Consider the following 21,136-nt stretch of genomic DNA (forward strand, 5'->3'; position numbering starts at 1 on the left):
GTTCCAAAACTCATGGATGCTTTCCTCTTCCTATTGCTAACTACAGAATGAGCAGCTTAATCGACATTTTAGTGGCGCTCTCCATCCTGATGGGCTACTCTGTCACCACGGCCAGCTTTGTCACCTATGTTGTAAGGGAGCATCAGACCAAAGCCAAGCAGCTGCAGCACATCTCAGGCATCGGTGTGACATGCTACTGGGTGACAAACTTCATTTATGACATGGTGAGTAACTTGCGTCATTGCAGGAAAGACATGATTGATTTGGGAGAAGACATCAGTTTTAGGGGCACCTGGGTGGCTCAGTCGGTTGAGCGTCCAACCCTTAGTTTTGCCTCAGGTCATGATCTCAGGGTCGTGAGATCGAGCCCCATGTCAGGCTCCACGCTCAGAGGGGAGTCTGCTTGAGACTCTCTCCCTCTCCCTCTGCCCTCCCCTGAATCAGGCCCACTCACACATTCTCTCTCTCTCAAAACAAATAAATCTTTTTTAAAAAAAGAAGGCATTAGTTTTTTTTTTTTAAGATTTTATTTATTTATTTGAGAGAGAGAGAGAATGAGAGATAGAAAGCACGAGAGGGAAGAGGGTCAGAGGGAGAAGCAGACTCCCCGCTGAGCAGGGAGCCCGATGTGGGACTCGATCCCGGGACTCCAGGATCATGACCTGAGCCGAAGGCAGTCGCTTAACCAACTGAGCCACCCAGGCGCCCCAAGAAGGCATTAGTTTTATTCACCGTACCTTGTTCAGATTATCACAAGTCAGTAAATTAAGAAAAAAAATCTGCATCAGTCTTACAGTCATCCAATAGTTAGGGGAAAGATCCACCTCCCCTCATTCTCTGTGGTCTGAGGACCATCTATATCAGATTCCCCATGACATTTATTGAAATGCAGATTTCTGGGCCCCACTCCAGACCTACTAGTTTGATATCTTGGGAGTGGAGCCAGGATATGTATTTTTAACAAAATCCTTTAAGTTGTTTTATGCATACTAAAGTTTGAAAGCCACTACTGTGGAGAAATAGAAGTTAGCAAAATAGCCTTGCCCAATGGTACCAAATAATCAAGCTTATAAAAATTTAATCAACTAATAGTAAAAAATTTGAAGTAGCAGTCCCTGATGAATGACATATTAGAGAAGATTAGTTGGGACAATAAAGGATGAATTTCATTGACAGCTTTCTCATTTGCATAAAATGGTCCCAAAGTTCAGATGGGTTTTCTTGACTCCAAATGTGCCAGTATTGGCAAAAAGCCCAGGAGGTGGTATCCATTTGCCTGGTGATTATGGCAAAATTGTCTGAGTTGCTGTATAGATCATTGGCTTGAAGAGCTGGAGAGTAATTAACTGCATATCCACTTTGTTAATGTATCCAGTGAGGTTTGAAATGTGTTTGTTAAAGAAGTCAAATCTAAAAAGAATCATAATGACTCTTTTGGATTTAATAGGAGCTTTAAAGCCAAGAAAGCTTAAAGTACACATTTCTGTGAAAGGCTACTTACTACTTAGATTTGTTGTCATATATCTGGTGCTCATTCCAATATAAGAGATTTCCCCCTCCCCAAATTAAATTACCATCTCCCTCATAGTGTGCATCTTGCTGCAACCTGCACATTTTTTATTTCTGTTTGTCCATAAAACACTGAGTTCTTTGTTCATATACCTGTGATTCCAAGAATGTGTGGAACCCGCCACCCTCTGTTTTACACACAGAGTGGCTCACATTGATAACCAAGCCTTAGAAATCAACCACCTGACAGTGTTGTGGCATTCAAAATGAAATCAGTACTTTGAGGACCGAATCTACTACCAAGATACCTGACTGTCTGATCTTTCTTACTGAACCTCTGTCACCAAAGGATCCCAAGTCTCAAAGCCTGGAGGCAGGAACACCAGGGACTCCATGTACATCTATAAAGATGGAGATTGGCTTGACCTTCTATTGCAGGAGACAAATTCTAGAGTGAAATCAATGTAAAATAAGCTTAACATTGCAAGCTACAGGAACATAAATAAAAATTCATTCCTTCACCTATTTCAAGGTCAATTTGTTACAGTTTTAACTAGATGGGCTATTGATGTTTTTGGAAAAATATTTGCCATATATTAAGCCTTGTTTTACATATTCCCATAGGCGTTCTACTTGGTACCTGTAGCATTTTCAATTGGTGTCATTGCAATTTTCAAGTTACCTGCCTTCTACAGTGGAAACAACCTAGGCGCCGTATCTCTCCTACTTCTGCTCTTTGGGTAAGCTTCAGTGAAAGAAGAATGAACAGAATTAGATGTTCCTAGGCACAAAGAGAACCTAAATCTAATTAGCTAATTTACAGTTGTCTTGGGGTTTCAATAGCCATGAGTGATGACTAATAATACATTACACTTGCTAGTCCACAGTTTGTAAAGTACAATACTTCTGAAAATGAATGTTGTTGTTATTAACAGTAATATCTAACATTAATGAGTACTTACTAGGTACCGAGTGTCATGCTTAGCAATCTACATATGTAATCTAATTTACATAAAAATGGACGCTTTAGAATGATCAGAAAAATGTGTGTACATGTATGGATTTATGTATTGACAAATCATGAGTATATAGCATCATAAGGTATGTGTACTCATGTATATTTTATTTATATTTTTATAGATGCCTAACACACACACTATATTATTTCTGTATTAGGGCAATACAGGCAGTACAGGTTGGTATAATCAGTGCTGGGCATAGCAGTTCTGTCTGCCCTGAATGCATGGGTAATATCCATTGACTTAGCAATGTAGCTGATGATGGATTACTTTGTCTTTAGTTCTTCTTCATCACTGGAAAGGTTGCTCCAATATTTGCTTAAAGCAGGACATCCAGCTTCTGAGCATTCCATGTCTGCTTAGCTAGCTTTCAATGTCATTATTTTTTCTCAGCTTTAAATTGTAAGATTTATATTGATTAAACTCTTATTTCTGAGAAAACAAACAAACAGACAGAAATTTCCCTGGGTAGGATAACACCATGTCTAGAAGGAATTAATTTGTAGTTGTGATGATCTAGAACTATTCAGGTTTCCTTAAAAGAGAAGCTTCTTACTATCACCACTTAAAAAAATACAAAGGATTTGTAAAAAAAATGTCATAAAAGAGAGATCTAATTATAAGAGATCTAGCCAACTTATCCCTAATGTTTATTTTCAAACCCTATCAAAGGTTTTGTTTGTTTGTTTAAAGGATAATGATTAAGGCATAATTTTAATCCTTAGTATTATTAACATACAGGTATGCCACATTTTCTTGGATGTACTTGCTGGCTGGGCTCTTCCATGAAACAGGAATGGCTTTCATCACTTACGTCTGCATCAATCTCTTTTTTGGCATCAATTCCATTGTTTCCCTGTCAGTGGTATACTTTCTTTCCAAGGAAAAGCCTAATGATCCGGTAAGGTCCATTATTAGTCTGCTAAATTTCAATAGACGTATGAAATGCTTCAACATGCTCAAGGTGAAAAGATTTTCTGTATTTTGCATTATCTAATATGAAAGAGGAATTTCATTTAATTCTATTAGATTTAGTAGAGTAGAAACTACAGCTTTTTAAAATTCTTTTTAGGTTTCATCTAGGTTAATGCCTATGATTATATTTCCCAGTGTCAAAACTAGTGACATTTGATAGGGCTTGAGTGGGGTGATGGAGGTGAAATCAAGTATATTGTATGACACTGTAAAAATCATGCAACCAATTGGTCAGCTACACTTTTTACTCCTTAACAAATTGTTATGTTATGGTAGTAACAAGGACAATGGCTTAGTTCTACGACTGTGGGTTAAGATTCTTTTGAACATTCATAGAGAACAAACCTCATTCATTCCCTTTCAATCATGTATTAGAGTCTGCTTCATTGTAAGCATCACTTTCTGTTCAGAGCTGACAATTATAATTAGAAGGGAAGCACTGACAGTGCTAGGCAATTGAATAGGAAAGAATAGAGAGGAAATGAAGTGAACTAAGGAATAGACAAACACACTCCAGGAGGAAGAAGACAATTCATGAGTTTCAAGTGGTTGGCCCAAGTGTGAATAAAGTGAAAATGAGCCATTTGCTCCTCATTGAGTTAGGTCGTCTCTCTTTTCATCTCACTTCACCATTTTAGTCCTTCTTCAAGTACGAATTACCTAAGGTTCTAAAACTTTACCTCACCAAATTCCTCTTCTACTCAGGCACGACCAATACCCTGTATCAGATCCCAGCACCTTGGCTATTTCTGCATTCCTAGGATGTAAGACAGGGCTAGAAGTGATTTTGCCTCCAGGATTTGGCCTGACCATCGATCATCTCAAGAAAAAGATAATCCTTTTCTGCTTGTATTTTAGTCATAAATCTCTACTGTTTGCTTATAGTAAATACAAGGAAATTCATCATACATGTGAAATAATTGCCAATCTAGATGAATTTCTCAAGCTTTAATATTTGTCCACATCTAGTTTTACATTTTTGTCAATTTGTTAGAAGTCTAACACTGAGCTTCATTTTTTTTCCCCTCTCATTTCAGACTTTAGAACTTATTTCTGAAACCCTCAAGCGCATTTTCCTGATTTTTCCACAATTCTGCTTTGGCTACGGTTTGATTGAACTTTCTCAACAACAGTCGGTCCTAGACTTCTTAAAAGCATATGGAGTGGAATACCCAAGTGAAACCTTTGAGATGGATAAACTAGGTGCAATGTTTGTGGCTTTGGTTTCTCAGGGCACCATGTTCTTTTTCTTGCGGCTCTTAATCAATGACTGGCTAATAAAGAAATTCAGGTAAATAAAATGAAAACATAGTGTTTGACATCCATGATAGAACTCAATTCAAAATATTTAGGAAGGGGTCCATAGTCATCTTTCCATTAATAAAATGGAAATGTTGTGCTCAAAAAACTTAAAAAAACTGTAACATAATTCACCATTCATTTCATTCAGTAAATAGTTATCAAACCTTACTATGTATCTACAAGTATTGTTGTAGAGTGAGAGAATAAAATTAAGCTCAACCGTTAGCCTTAAAGAGATTAAGATTCAGTGGTGTAGAGAAAATACATGTATAAACAAAAGATGTAGTGTTTGAGTTGAGTTTAAAAGGATGGATAGAAAGTAGAAATGAGGAAAGAGGACTGAGTGAGCAGCATATTAGCAGTGGGTTTAGGAGAAGAAGATTGAGTAAAGAAAAAACAGAATCATAAATAAAAAGAAATACACATACCATTGACCCAGCTACTCCATTTCTAGGATTTTTTTCCCTACAGATATGCTCACACTCATGCAGAATTATGTATGTATAAAGTCATCCATCATAGCAACCATTCTTAATAGCAAAAGAATGAAAAAAACCTAAATGTCCTCCATGTAAGGATTGGTTCAATAAATTATATGTTTTTTCATAAGTGAAGCACTATGCAGTTATTAGACTGTACAGTTCTGTATGTAATATTTGGGGTTACTGCTGATATTATTAAGTGAAAAATGCAAGTTTCAGAACTTTGTATAATGTTTATTACCATTTGGGTTAGAAAAGAACTATAATATATACATACATATGCATAGACTATCTCTAATTATGGGTGCCCTACAGAGTTGAAGGAAACTTACTTTTCACTATATATTCTTCAGTACCTTTTTAATACATGATGTGCACGTACCACCTGTGGAAAAATAAAACTTAAGTTAAAAATAATGAAAAGAATGACAAGAGCAAAGATCAAGCAAAAAAATCTTGGCTTGTATTTGAGAAATGAGTAATACAATGTGATTAGAACATAGAATAAATGTAATGAAATAGTAGGAGCTCAAGCATGTGGCCAGAAGACTATGGAGTCTATTGGATACTCGGTTAAAGAGATGATTTGGACTTTATTCAACAAACAAATAGGAGTCTAATAAAGGTTTTGACCAGAAAGCAACCTGATCAAATGATGGTTTAGGAGATGTGATTCTGTGGAGGTCCTACAGATTAGAATGGAAGAGTCAGAGATACTGGAGCAGTTTGAGATTCCTGAAGAATTTAGGTGAGAAAGAGTGAAAGCCTCTGATGGTAATGGAAATAGACAGAACATGATCGATGACTGGGTGTTACAGGCATTTCCAGTGCTAGGAGACTGACATGAGTGGATTTTGGAATGGAGAAGATTCAAAGAAAACATCACAGTTGGACTCTCTGGGGATATCATTAAAAGAAACGGGGACATTGGGAGGAAGACCTGAATTGATTTGTTGGGTTTTTAAATTTGGTTTGGTTTTGTTTGCTCTATTATATGTTAGGCAAGATATTGAGGTGGGTTTGAGACTTAGTTTTCAGGGCCGATAACCTTAATATATTGGCTAGATCCTAGGTAAGACATTCACAGTAAACAGAACATAGAGGAACATTCATGTCACTGATGATAAAAGAAGAAATAAAAAGGATTTTTTAAAGAAGATGATAAGTGATCGTGGGTTTATAAGTGTTGGGTCTTACTAATGACTCTGGTCTCTCTTGTAGGAAGTAACTTTCAAACCCAAACTAACCTCCTTGTTACTAAAATTAGGATTCTGAATTGTAACAGTGGATCTGAAAGCATTTAAGGCATGGAAAGCAGAAGCTGTTTTCCAAACACCATATTGAATATGGTGAAGGGCATTCATACTAATTTTTAACTTATTTAAGTAGTATAATGCATAGCAAATTTAAAACAAACCTAGTGTGTGGATTGCTCACTTTTAGTAAAGTGAGAACCTGTTTAGACATGTCAAATTGAGTGATGCCATTTCAGAATCATTGATGCAGAATCACTGGGTCCATTTTTTAGACTCTTCTTCAGAAAATTTAATTCTTCACCTGTAATGGAGACAATAGATGAAGACGAAGATGTGCGGGCTGAGAGATTCAGAGTGGAGAATGGTGCAAGTGAATTTGACCTGGTCCAGCTGCATCGTCTCACAAAGACCTACCAGCTGATCCACAAAAAGATTATAGCTGTAAACAATATCAGCATTGGGATACCCGCTGGGGAGGTGAGGAACACTGCTTCATTCTGAACGGTCCTTTATATTGTCATATTAAGTGACAAAAATCTTTATCTTTTCCTACTTTTTTTCTAGAAAGATGGAAGTCACCCCCTGAATATTTTGATAGATTCCGTATATAAAATTTACACACATCCATGTGTTACTTACCCTCTAAGTCTTCCCTCTTAACAGGGAGGCTTCACCACTTCCCAAGTCTGGATCCCCATCCCAAGCTGCTGTCCTCCCTGGGGTGGCCTTTCAGTCAAGATTCCTATGCCGGGTGCTCTCTTCAACTTTCAGTTTTCAGCCATCTGTGAAAGACGAGTGGTCAGAAGTGAGGTCCTAGAACAGCATCCATACTTATTCTTGCTGTTTTTATAGAAGAAATATTGGGGCACCTGGGTGGCTCAGTCAGTTAAGCATCTGACTCTTGATTTTGGCTCAGGTCATGATCTCAGGGTCATGGGATTGAGCCCCACATCAGATTCCACACTCAGCGTGGTCTGCTTAAGATTCTCTCTCTTCCTCTTCCTCTGCCCCTCCCCCCCATAAATAACTAAATCTTTAAAGACAAAAAAAAAAAGAAATACTAAAGCAGCTTTGAAAGGAGAAAGAGAATGTGAGCATTTCTCTCAGTTTTTAGATCAGACCTGCAAACCAAATGCATCAAATCTGTTCAACAGCATAAAGAAATTATTGCTTCAGCGGCTTATTCAGTAAAGTTGTGATTTTGTGTGAATAATGTGAAATCTATAAATATAATTACTTTGTCAAGTTAGCATATCCTACTTGTGGGATGTTTTGTCATGTCACACAGATAACATAATATGTAAAATAAGTCCTATGTATATATACAAATGTTCAGATGGTTAAAGGAAAAAAAGATATGTAAGTAACCATTTGTTTTAAAAGAGAAAGTTTTATCAAATGCCAACAGAACACTACAATATCCATGAATAACTCCAATGATTTGTTTTTCTTTATAATTTATTTCACCCAGGGAGAAAGAGGAAAGGATGTAATAGTAACATGTCTTTGGTTTGGATTAAGATTTATATCTTTTTTTTTTTTTTTTTTTTGCTCTCCCAAACCAGTGCTTTGGCCTTCTTGGGGTGAATGGAGCAGGAAAGACAACTATCTTCAAGATGCTGACAGGAGACATAATTCCTTCACATGGAAATATTCTGATAAGAAATAAAACTGGGTATGAAAAACCATGGCTTCAAGTTATTGAGCACAACATAGTGACATAAAAAAAATAATAATTAGAGTGAACTCTTTGTTATTTTGTAGTTGTATTGTTAAATCCTTAAGGAAAAAATAGCTATTCCAAGAGGTGGAAATTTTTAAATCTTTAAGTGTGATATGATGGTGGGATATTTTACCTTGTTTTTATTAGAATCACCAATCACCATGACCAAAATAGAGCTGCCTTCCCCACATTTGGGGACTAGCAGGGACATACCTTTTGAAACTCATCTGTGTCTTTGCTTCTCTCAACTCAGCTCCCTGGGTCATGTTGACTCACACAGCTCCCTGGTTGGATACTGCCCTCAGGAAGATGCCTTAGATGACCTGGTGTCTGTGGAGGAACACCTGTATTTCTATGCCAGGATACATGGAATCCCAGAAAAAGATATTAAAGAAGTGAGTACAAGTGTGAAAACTAGTTCCTTTGAAAACCATTACTGCTTCCGCTCCCTGCCTCCCACTCTCACGACTCATTCGACATCTGGAAACCTATGGCATTTTCTTGCTGTCAGTGTCACAATTCCCTTAATTGTGAGTATCAGTTGGATGCCTTTGAACCCAGCTGCTTAAGCTCCTTGACCTGTGTTTGCTCAGAACTATCCGGTAAAGGATCACACTTGCCGTAGGCTCAGGGCTGAGCATTGGTTGGTGATGTCTGCACATCCTACAGTGTTTAGATAAGTTCTGAACATGGGATTCCCTGCAAACTGCCCACATAAAATCGAACAGCTTCCATTTTGATTGTTTAAATGTGGTTTTGTGCTTCACTGCCATCATTTGCTTTTTTAATGGAATGGCTAACACTTCGGGCAGCTTTCTCTATTTCTGCAACACTGAGGACCTGTTGAAATCCTCCTAGGATTCCACTCTTTGCCAGAGCTGTTTAGCTACAGAAATAGCCTCAAGAACCCACGATTCCTAAGTTAATGTGCTAAAGTTTTGATACTGGGTCATTTTTAAATAGACACAAAGCCTTTGTGACAAACTGCCCCCTCCCTCTGTAAGAAGAAAGATGAAACGGTGAGCACAATCCAGTGCCTTGTGAAGGGTAGAATTCTGTTTTAGTCCAATCCAATTGTAAACACACCCACACATTTGGGGGGGAAAAATGGGAAAAAAATCCCATTTGAAACTAAGCCTCCACAGAATCGTTTTTATCTCTTTAAGGGATTATTAATTTTTAGGTGGACCTTTGAAAGTAAAAATATGTTGGGTTTAAATGTTTGAATTGTCTTCAGTATGTATTTCTTCATTATAGAACTTTCTTTCACAATTATCTTTTTTTCATGTAGTGCTGTTAGGGTGTTGGCAGGGGAAGGTCAACAACCTAACTCCTGTTTTCCACCCACAGACTGTACATAAACTCCTTAGGAGACTTCACTTGATGCCCTACAAGGACAGAGCTACCTCTTTGTGCAGTTACGGCACAAAAAGAAAATTATCCACCGCACTGGCCTTGATAGGGAAACCTTCCATTCTCCTGCTGGTAAGAGGATCACTGTGGAAAAGGGGACTGCATAATTAGACCCACATACCCAATAGTGTGTGTAACAATTTATTGTCATCGTTGCTTTACTGAGGTCTCGCTATGTGCTGGTTATTTTACAAAACATTTTACATATACCGCCTCATTAAGGGAATTTATTTTTTTTTAAGATTTTATTTATTTATTTGACAGAGAACGCAAGAGAGCACAAGCAGGGGGAGCAGCAGAGGGAGAGGGAGAGGGAGAAGCAGGCTCCCCGCTAAGCAGGGAGCCCGATGCGGCGGGGCTCGATCCCAGGTCTCTGGGATCATGACCTGAGCTGAAGGCAGACACTTAACTGACTGAGCCACCCAGGTGCCCTCAATCAGGGAATTCGTATCAGCAAAGAGCTATGGCTACTCCATTTCAGAAGGAACATTTGTGGGAATAGGAAGTAGTTGAAACAAATATAGGATATTCTAATAAATACGTTATGGAATATGGAAGAATTTGATTGTACATTATTGAAATCTGTTGTTAGTAAACTCATCAGGTGAACCAATGTATTTTCCAATTTCTCCTAAAATGGAAAGACACGTTTAGGGCGACGTGTTGTGCTAAAATTTCATTTCCCTATTAAAAATATGAGTTACCTAGTTTGGGATGTGATTGACAATATGCCTTTCTATTTTATTTGAATTCTTTGGAGGAAAGAAATGCATTCCACATTTATATTTTGGTTAAGAGCTGGAAAATTAAATTCATCACCTGGAAATACAAATTACCCATCAAGGCAATCCATGTGACATCCAGCTCTTCAGGCCAAACATTGTGAAGGGGCTTATTTCCGAGAAATGAAATTGCCCTTATTTGGAAGATCCCCTTCATTCAAGGAACTCCAAACTGCAGAAGAGTTTTAACTGTATGCGATACAAATTTAGTTATAAATCACCACATTATTCCAGGGATTAAGTCCTATAGAGGACCAAATCATTTAAACCGCCCATCTAAAGAATGCACAACCTATCTTTCTTTACCAGAAGCTTATAATGCATTACATCCCTACCCATCAATGCTTATGGTGGAATTTTATTGTCTAAGTGTCCCTTAACTTGAACAAAACAATCCTTAGGCACCCCTGTGAGATAATAGAGGTAAAGTACTTAAAATGTTTGAAAGCGCTATGCAAATGTTATATATTAATGAGCTGAACTGAAATACAGGCTGTGAGAGAAAGCTATTATATTTTCTGCCATATGCATTTGCCCTATATGCTGTCGTCTGCCTTCAAAAATAGGAGCAGTGACAAGATATCCTTACCTGTTTCCCCAAACCAACACTCATTCCTTTAACCTCTTACTATAAAGACAAGCCTCAGGTAATCCTGTTCCATACTCTCCACTGCAAATACATATCTTTAATTATGACCTAATCTTGACCTCTAATTTGTTAATTTAATCATCTCTCAGAATCTATTATTGCTTGTTTAGATTATCCATTTTTACATTTTGAATTTTGTGTCCAAACAACTTTCCAAAACATCATTTATTTTAAAATATAATTTGTATTTTCTACATGGCAATTTCTGCAAATCTTATTTTTATCACTCCAAAGAGAATTCAATTTCAATTAATAACATAGAATTTAAAATATTCCTCAGACGTATTAACTGAAAAATCAAATTGTGTTCTGTGGGCATCACAAGCTATATTATCACTCAAAGCCACAATTCTGCTATCAGGAGTAAGGTAGCAAGCAATCTTGTTGATGTAGCTTCAGATGTATCTGTGACAAAGTAGTATTAATGCAGAAACTCCACTTTGTCAGGAACTGATGCAGATCTTTTTCCAAAGAAATAAGAGACAAGTGTAAAGTAACAGGGTGTCAGCTTCACTGAGACACTTTTTAAAACAGATTGACGATTTTAAATGATTAATTTTGAGCTTTTTGACAGCAGCAGAAAGAAGCCTATTAAGTATAAAACAAGTTAGTCACAGAACTTTGCAAAGTGATTTCTGTTCTAGGCAAGTGAGACGCAGTGATTCATGTAAAGAACCTCATCAAAAATTAATTAATTTGATAAATTTTTCTTGTAACTTTCTATTAAGGATGAGCCAAGCTCTGGGATGGATCCTACGTCGAAACGGCACCTCTGGAAGATCATTTCAGAAGAAGTGCAGAATAAATGTTCCGTCATCCTCACATCTCACAGGTAAACCGAGTGTGGGAACTTGAAAGCCACTGACAGGATTTTAGGAAGAGAGATGGGAAGAGATAATCCTATGTAGTATGTATTGCTAATAAATCCGCAATTGGATTAAAGTATTTTATGTTTATAGTCATATGAGCTAGTCAGGCAGGTTTCATGTGAGAATCTAGCTCCTGTGGTGGGTAGGATAGGGCCTAAGCAATCTTTTTAAAAACAAATTTCTCTTAGGGCGCCTAGGTGGCTCAGTCTGTTGAGCGTCCCCCTTTTGGTTTCGGTTCAGGTCATGATCTCATGGGTCTTGAGATCAAGCCCCGCTTCCGTGGATTCTGCTTGAAGATTCTCTCCTTCTGCTCCTCCCCGCCACGTGTGTGTGTGTGTGTGCCCACGCGCTCTGTCTCTCTCTCTCTAAAATAAATGAATAATCTTTAAAAAGAAATTTAAAAATAAAAAGTAAAAACAAATTTCTCTTAAATTAAGAGGAACTTATGACTCTCTTAATTTAACTGTTACTCCCTATTGCCATAAAGTTCATCATCCTCAACCTGGCATGAAAGGCCTCTTGTTGTCTGGCCTCATCTAAATTTCCAGTCTTTTTTTTCCTGTGATACCCCCACCCCGTTCAGTCAATCTGAATGATTTAGTAATTCCACATACACTCACCACACTTCCCTATCACCACACCCTCTCTTTGCCTGTGCTTTCTACCTGAAATGGTCTTTTCACAAAATCCAAGTTCTCATCTCCCTGGCCTCCTCCATGAAGTAGACCCTTCCAATCAATTCAATAAAAAAGCTACTGAAGCATTTTATCTGTGCCTTTCTTGTAAGGTTAGCCTTGTATTAAAGTTATCCCTTCACTGCAATCATATAGTAGGAAAAGTTCTCAATTTATTTATAATTAAGAGACACATTCATATCCTAGCTTTCCTGGCACACTATATGTTCTGAAGCCAATCTTTTCATTTCCATTCACTTTTGTATGAAGTGGAGAGGATCTCTATGAGTTGTCATAGTTCTTGAAATGAGAGATTATATAATCAAGTACAGGTTAACTAGTTATAAATAACAAAGCATAAAAGCCAACTGAATATGGAATATGAAGCGTCATGAAAAAAGCTCAGGATTATTTTGGAAACATTTCTCAGGGAATGTAGGTCTTGAGCCTAAGCTTGAAAGAGGTTGAAAGAAATACTGTGTTTGATGAGAGGGCATTCCAGGTGAGAGAGATGGCTTCAAGCTGCAGAATAAAGAGTAATAAACCCTATGTGAAGACATTTAATTTATATTTTAAAATGTATTTTTTGTGTCCTTCAAGGGAAAAGACATTTTAAGGAACTAAAATAGTGTTTCTAAGGTGCCATAATGAAACATTTAAGCTTATGCTTATGAGCACTTTTCTGTGCCCAGAATCCTGATGTGATTCTGTCTTTCAGCATGGAAGAATGTGAGGCTCTCTGTACCAGGTTGGCCATTATGGTGAATGGAAGGTTCCAATGTATTGGATCTTTGCAGCATATAAAGAGCAGGTGAGGAGCACCTCGGTGGCTCAGTTGGTTAAGTGTCTGAATCTTGGTTTCGGCTCAGATTGTGATCTCAGGGTCGTGAGATGGAGCCCCACACTGGGGCTTTGCACTCAGCGGGAGTCGGCTTGAGATTCTCTCTCCCTCTCCCTTTGCCCCTCCCCACAGTGCCCTCTCTATCTCTCTCCCTCTCTCTCTCAAAAATAAATAAATAAGTCTTAAAAAAAAAAAAAGCAGGTGAAGAACAATTGCGTTGTTTAACATATGGTGTGGGGAAGTCAATCTAACAGTACTGTACTTACCTTTTGAGGATTATTCAATAGCTTGTCCTGTGAATGAAAAGTCAAACTGGAAAGAAAAAGTTGATCTTCGATTCACCTTAAAATTAAATTATCTTACTAAAAGGTCTTAAAAAAAATCTACAACATAAATACTCTCAGTAAATAGTTTTCAAGAATTTACTCAATAATAAGTTAGACCTTGACAAGTACATAAAGGCATAGATTTTTATGTAGCATGTTCATGTACCATTTGCACAGGCTTTTAGTAAGCTGTTTAACATTTTTACTGCATTCAAAACCTTTTAATCAAGAATACAATGGGGAAATGTGCACAAATATCATATTACCAAATTAAAATTAAATTAATATTTTATATTTGCGAGAGTGCATATGCATTTATACATATTCATGTTAATTTCCAAACTTCAGGGTGTTACTTTATACCTTTATCTGTATAACTCGGCTCCTTATAAAATAGTATTAACCAAGATAAGTAAGAAAAACAGATGAAAGCGACATTATAGATTGTTCTCGGAGAGTCTATTGTGACTTGTTTACATATTCTATTTTTGGGCAAACAGTTAGCTAGCATATTGATTTATTATTCATTTTTAAAACCCCAGTGACTTTAATCTTCACTTTGGACGCAAATCTCCAACAACTTGCCTTTTAAGACCGTGTTTGTTTTAAATTAGAAAATATTTAACCCTAGATATTGACAGCAATTGCCAATTCGTTGATGTCAATGAAAGCCAAGTTTTTATGTTTTCTTTCTAATGCAGCTTTTGTCCAAGGAGTGTGACTTTGTATAGTGGTAGAACTAAATAAAAAATCATGGCAATGCACTATTTCCAGTTGCAACATACCTTGAACTTTTATGGCAAAATGGCAGTCTTTATATAAGTAAAGGTGCTATAATGGTCAGCTTGGGTCCTGTTTCATTACCTAGAATTCCAGGGGTGTTATTTCAGCAAAGTGTAACTCATATCACATTTTGCACTTTTTCTTTCTAGGTTTGGACGAGGATTTACTGTCAAGGTTCACTTGAAAAATACCAAAGTGAGCATGGAGGCCCTCACAAGGTTTATGCAACTGCACTTTCCAAAAACATACTTAAAAGTAAGTAGGAAATTGTCCTGCCTTTTGATCTTGATTGGTTCTGATAGTCATAATCTAATATGGATGCTTGCCATTTTCAAGTTGAGCGTAGCTTTATTATTAACCTTAATATATTTATTAGTTCAAGATACGTAAGATACTCTGGGGGCACCTGGGTGGCTCAATCATTAAGCATCTGCCTTCGGCTCAGGTCATGATCCCAGGGTCCTGGGATCAAGCCCCACATCGGGCTCCCTGCTCTGCGAGAAGCCTGCTTCTCCCTTTCCCATTCCCCCTGCATGTGTTCCCTCTCTTGCTGTGTCTCTCTCTGTCAAATAAATAAATAAAATCTTAAAAAAAAAGATACATAAGATACTCTGAAACACACTTAATATGAACAAATAGAATCTTCAAATTAATTGTATAATTTTATAGCTATTTAAAAGTAATGTAGTCCTGGGGCACCTGGCTGACTCTGTCTGTAGAATGTGCAACTCTTGATCTCAGTGTTGTGAGTTTGAGCCAGATGTTGGGTGTAGGGCTTACCTTAAAATAAACAAATACATACATAACATACATACATACATAAATAAAATGTAGTCCTTTTATATATCTTTATTTCTTCCTCACAAAGACTTTATGACCATACTATTAGTTTTTGAGTTGTATACATACCTAGTTTACTAATTATATATGTTAAGGAACTGAGGGGTGACAGATATTATATGATCAAGGATATTTCTTCTTACAAAAAAAAAATGTAGAGTTCCAGAATGTCATAGCTAGAGAAGATTATCTTCTTGCTCCTCTCATTTGGAAGATAAGCCATAATGGTTTGAACAGAACTGCTTGGAAATCAAGTTCTTAATTCCTACACCAGTTGAAACATTGTCCACTTAATTTCATCTTGTGTTATATATATCCACAGGATGGACAGGCACAGATATGTGTGTATATCTCACATAGCACATACTTAAACGCATGTGACCAAAAAAGCTATCTTTATAACGTCTTGGATGTACAGGTAGTTTGTACAAGATGATTATAGCAAATGAATGTTTTTAAAAGAAATCAGGTGAGGGGACGCCTGGGTGGCTCAGTTGGTTAAGCATCTGACTTTGGCTCAGGTCATGATCTCAGAGTCCTGGGATTGTGTCCCACTTTGGGCTCCTGCTCAGCAGGGAGCCTGTTTCTCCCTCTGCCCCCCGCCCCCCCCCGCTGGTGTTTTCTCTCTCTCAAATAAATAAAATATTTAATAAAATAAAAATAAAAGAAATCAGGTGTGGAATGGTGGAAAGAAATTTAAAGGCTTGGGCCGAAATCCAGCTCTGGCTGTGTGATTTCCAGCAAGACATTTAAAGTCTCTGAACCTCCTTTTTGTCCTTTGTGAAATAGAAATAATGACATCTACTTCACAAGATTGGTGTGAGAAACAAATGATAAAATGTCCACAAAGCTATTTCATAAACTATAAGGCACCATATTAATGTGCCGTGATTGGAGAGAGCAAAAGAGAGTGCATTTTTTAAAACAATTCTTTTATCTCTATAAAATATCTTTGCTTTGACCTCCCAAACCTTGGCTGACTTCTCCAGGAAATAATACGATTTACGATTCTTATCAAAGTCCATTTACTACCATATAAATTAAAATAAAATTTAAAAATTAAAGGACACTTCGCTTTACACAAATCACAACAGTGCTTTTTCTTTTGATGACTTTCCAGGTTGAAATCTGTGTTTATTCACTGAGTGATGAGATTACATTCACCTTGCTCTGTTCCTTGTGGACCAGGGCTATACAAAGCAAATGCAGTGTTCATAAAAGTCTCATTTCTTTCTAAACAGACCATTCTCTACAAGTACGTGGTGGTTTCTAGATCTCTAGAAGAGAAATAGCAAGAGCAACATTTGGGGATTAAAGATAAGTAAGACAGCCTGGTTGAGGTGTCAGGTGTGATGCATGCACAGGTCGATGAGAGGGTTTAGGCAGGGAGCGAAGGAGTGAGAAGAGGAGGGGTTTCCAGCAACAGAAGTCTGGAATACCAAGTGAAATTCACAGTCTTGGTCTGATCCATAGACGTTGCAGGGGTAGGTGCTGGAGTAAGAACATACCTTGATCAAATAGTGCTCAGGAAAGATTCTCCTAGCTGCTGTGTGCCGTAATGTGTGAACGTATGCAGGTTCTAGGCCACGGAAGAGGCTGGGGAAGTTACTCAGATATGGAGTGAACATTGGTGCAAATAGAGAGGAAAGGTTTAAATGTGAGATTCATCTTAGAGGGAAAACAAATAGGATATGATAACTGATTAAACATGTAGAAAAGCAGGATGTTAAAAATGTTCCAAGGAAACAACAGATTACTAGTAGATGGTGATACTATGGACTAAAGAAAGAAATTGGAAAGAATTTTAGGGTGAGTTAAGAAAGAATGTGGTATTTTTTTTTAAGATTTTATTCATTTGAAAGAAAGCTCTGGCACGAATGGGCGTGAGTGGGTGGGGGGAGGGGCAAGGGAGAGGGAGAAGCGGACTCCCCACTGAGCAGGGAGTCAAATGTGGGGCTCCACCCCAGGACCCCGAAATCATGACCTGAACAGAAGGCAGACACTTAGCCGACTAAGCCACCCAGGCACCCTGAATGTGGCATATTTTAATGACATTTTTCCTTCACAATGCTTTTGAAATCTAGCCTCTTTAGCCAATATAAATTGAACAGTTGTAACTATCCCTAGCCTTTTAGAACAGTTCTAACATTAAAACAAACAAAAATTTCTAAATGTGATACCTGAATTGAGCTGAGCATAATCTGACATCTAAAATACCATTTCACAATATTTTTTCCTAGGCAAGACTATAAGGACTTTATAAGTACACAGGAATGTAGAATACTTTGGAATTGTCATTAGGTTTTTAATTCATTTCCTCTTTGACATGTGTAAAACTTTTCATCTCATCTTTGCAGGTTGTTAGCTGCAAAACATAGCCATCCTTTACACTGATTGTCGTGATTGGCAATGGAATGAATTTCAGTATTAGCTCTTGTTCAAGTTATGTCTAGTCAACTCAATATTACCTGACATTGCAGAATAAATTTTTCCCTTTTGTCCCCACAGGATCAGCACCTCAGCATGCTAGAGTATCATGTGCCAGTCACGGCAGGAGGAGTAGCAAATATTTTTGATCTGCTAGAAACCAACAAGGCTGCTTTAAATATCACAAATTTCTTAGTGAGTCAGACTACCCTGGAAGAGGTAAGCGGGATACCACATTCTGTGTGCATAATGTCACATATTAATTATTACACATTCTGTTTATTTCTTTTTAATAACATTCAATGTGTTTGTAATTGAAACAGTATCTAAGCTTGCACCTGGAAAACTTAGCTTAATTTATTTTAACTGTATTTTGGGATGTTCAGAAAAAGTGTGAAAAGCATTAACTATTTTTTAATGGAGAAAAGATTTTTCCTTTCTACAAGACATTTATATCCATTAGGTTATATGAATACATAAAGCAACAAAATGTTATTTTCACCTGTAAAACAAATAGATATTAACACTTTCCTCACTTTCTCCTTTGTTAAGTTTCTTTCTTCCCCCCAACCCTTGGCTTCTTAAATAGCATTATTCATTGGCTTCCTGGGTTAGCATAGGATGGGGGTTTCTAGAGAAAATTCAGTGCCAGACCTGTAGACCTGCTTAGATTCAGGCAACGAAAGTGGTAAATGCAGATTTTTTTTTTTGTTTCACTCATATCATCTGTCTTAATTACATTATATTCAATAACTAGATGCTTTACGGGTCATCCTTCATCATCTTTGCACCATGTTAATTTTGTTAATTTTGTATAGCTCAACCAACCTGATGTATAGAACATTTAATAGCATCTGTTGTCACGACGGGTCTAAACGTTAGGCCTCAGGGGCCTCTAAGTGCTGCATTTTATGGATAATTTTTTATGGGGGCTTTAGGCAATTATGGCTTTACTGACCCAGAAAATTTACCCTTTGACTTATAATCAACTACTAGGATCATGTCTGACACAAAGGAGACTCTCAGTTTCTAGAGGAATCTATGACTAATAGACTTAATGATTTTAAACCAAGTAATAAAGTCTGTCTGTTAAATAATTGGCTTTCTGAACATAACATGGGCTCTCTATACAAGTTTTATTTTAGTACGTTAACTCTTGAAACTAGTGAAATTTTTCTCAACATCACCATATAAACATTTGTTAATGGCTTGGCTCTGGTTCCTGGATTATACTTGATAGAGATATTAATGTAAATCTTATAAATACAGATATGTGGTTATAGATATTTAATTATAGCTTTAGATTTATAGTATGATTGTAAGTTGTAGACATAGGTTTTATTTTCAAACTCCAGTTAAATTTTTTTAAAGATTTTATTTAATTTTGAGAGCGAGAAGGAGTGTGAGTGGGGGGAAGGGCAGAGAGAGAGGGACAAGCAGACTCTGCACCGAGCACAGAGTCTGACATGGGGCTCGATCCCATGACCCTGAGATCTCAGCCTGAGCTGAAATCAAGAGTGGGACGCTTAACCAATTGAGCCATCCAGGCAGCCCTCCCCCCCAGTTAAATTTGAACATCTAAAAGGAATACTAGTGAGAGTGCATTTCTGTGTGGACATATCCCTATAATATCTAGTTTTCTTCTTTTTTTTTTTGTCTTTCCGTGTGTGTGTGTGTGTGTGTGTGTGTGTGTGTGTGTGTGTGTGTGAATTAACCTTATTTCTTCCTTTGGCTTACCAAACACTAATGACTTTATTTCCCTTGAAAAATCAGGTTTTCATCAACTTTGCCAAAGACCAAAAGTCCTATGAAACTGCTGATACCAGTAGCCAAGTTTCCACCATAAGCGTTGACTCACAGGATGACCGGACGGAACTGTAATACCACCAGCAAAGTCAAACTCAGCAAATGGCCAATGGCTTCCTTTTAAGGAAGAACCACAGAGGATACTGCTTCCTCAAACTATCTTCATTTTAAAGTAGTATACTGTATGGAAGGTACAATTGTGTAAGACTAGCAAGTAACTAACTGTAAGTGGAAAGTTTTTTTTCTAAAGTCAGTGAATGTTGCTACCGAAATGAATTTTGGTAAACTCAATACTCTGAGTGTGCTAATGTATATGTTGGTGGTTACAATGCAAAGGTGAAACCACTTGAAGATAAATGTCTTAATTTATTACTTTTAATAAAAAGATAGCTTAAAAGGCATGGTTATTAGTAGCTGAAAAGTAAGAGTGGAGAAGAAAAGTAAGATAATTTGGGGTAGATAGAATTGGGAGAACAAACAAAATAATTTATTTCCAGAAAACAACAGAATGAGCATCATCATCAGGTACAGATTAACAATGGCAGGAATCACTGGGCACAAGGTCTGCAATGTACGTGATATGTCATTTTCAGTGCCTGTAAATATGTGGGGATATGCTGAACCCCAAAAGAGTGCCTTTCCACAAGAATGCCATAGGAGACAGTTTACCCTGGTGGTAAACAGAACTTTGATTTATTCCTGCCAGGCCTTAACAGTAGTAAGGTACTGAGCAGAGCAAAATCTACTTGTTCTTCATGGGAAATGGGTGTGTCAGCTGAAAAGATACAAATCCTAAAAACTGATAGGAAATGCATGTGCTGCTGGCAGGCAACATTTTTCTAAGCTCTTACAGAAACCCTCATATTGTAGGTCTCTCTTGCAGGAAACATTCCTGTGGAGAGAAAATGAATATGGAGATAAATTTCAGCTAATCACTTGGCTAACCCAGAATTATGCATATGGCTATAGGATAGACTTCATAATAATGCCAAATTATATGGCCCTTGGGAAAGGGGTCTTATGTAACGTGTGCGTGTGTGTGTGTATTGTGTGTGCATGTGTGTGTGTGTGTGTGTGTATGCACATTTGTCAACTTTGGCACGATTTGTATTGGTTTCAAAAACCAATAAATTCAGTTTAGAAAAAATAATTCATGAAGTCATTTCACTTGTTAGGGAAGATTCAGGAACCTAAAAATTGGAGTCATGTGACCTACACGGTCCCACGTGATCAGGTTCCTGCTCACCTCTCCACCTTCATTCCTTTCTTTGTCTTCTTCTTCTTTAGGTTATGGCCCCGCTGGCCTCTTTTCAGTTTTTCCAGTGCACCAAACCCCTTTCCATCTCTAGACCCACTACTTAAAATGTTCTTCCCTCCTCTTTGTTGCTAGACTATGCTAAAAGTCCTCAGAAATGTTATTCTTTCTCACAGAAGCTTTCCTTTTCTACTTACTCAGTTTA

The 21,136-nt window shown here is 37.4% G+C and overlaps 1 protein-coding gene across 1 annotated transcript in view; it reads left to right on the top strand.

Annotated features, from left to right (window-relative positions):
* Window positions 1-19,751, top strand: part of ABCA12 (ATP binding cassette subfamily A member 12) — a 215,468-nt gene extending 195,717 nt beyond the window's left edge. The window contains exons 47-59 of the mRNA XM_088021951.1: window positions 47-224; window positions 2,134-2,249; window positions 3,270-3,429; window positions 4,541-4,794; window positions 6,816-7,020; window positions 8,109-8,218; window positions 8,520-8,661; window positions 9,617-9,751; window positions 11,839-11,942; window positions 13,372-13,464; window positions 14,753-14,858; window positions 17,952-18,089; window positions 19,644-19,751. Of these exons, the coding sequence (XP_087878077.1) occupies window positions 47-224; window positions 2,134-2,249; window positions 3,270-3,429; window positions 4,541-4,794; window positions 6,816-7,020; window positions 8,109-8,218; window positions 8,520-8,661; window positions 9,617-9,751; window positions 11,839-11,942; window positions 13,372-13,464; window positions 14,753-14,858; window positions 17,952-18,089; window positions 19,644-19,751 (1,849 nt within the window). The remainder of the gene's footprint in view (window positions 1-46; window positions 225-2,133; window positions 2,250-3,269; window positions 3,430-4,540; window positions 4,795-6,815; window positions 7,021-8,108; window positions 8,219-8,519; window positions 8,662-9,616; window positions 9,752-11,838; window positions 11,943-13,371; window positions 13,465-14,752; window positions 14,859-17,951; window positions 18,090-19,643) is intronic.
* Window positions 19,752-21,136: the final 1,385 nt, after the last annotated feature.

This window comes from Eumetopias jubatus, unplaced genomic scaffold (genome assembly GCF_037043125.1).
Source record: "Eumetopias jubatus isolate StellerSeaLion01/CBP00866 unplaced genomic scaffold, mEumJub1_p1.0 scaffold_3, whole genome shotgun sequence".
In the NCBI taxonomy this organism is placed as follows: Eukaryota; Metazoa; Chordata; class Mammalia; order Carnivora; family Otariidae; genus Eumetopias; species Eumetopias jubatus.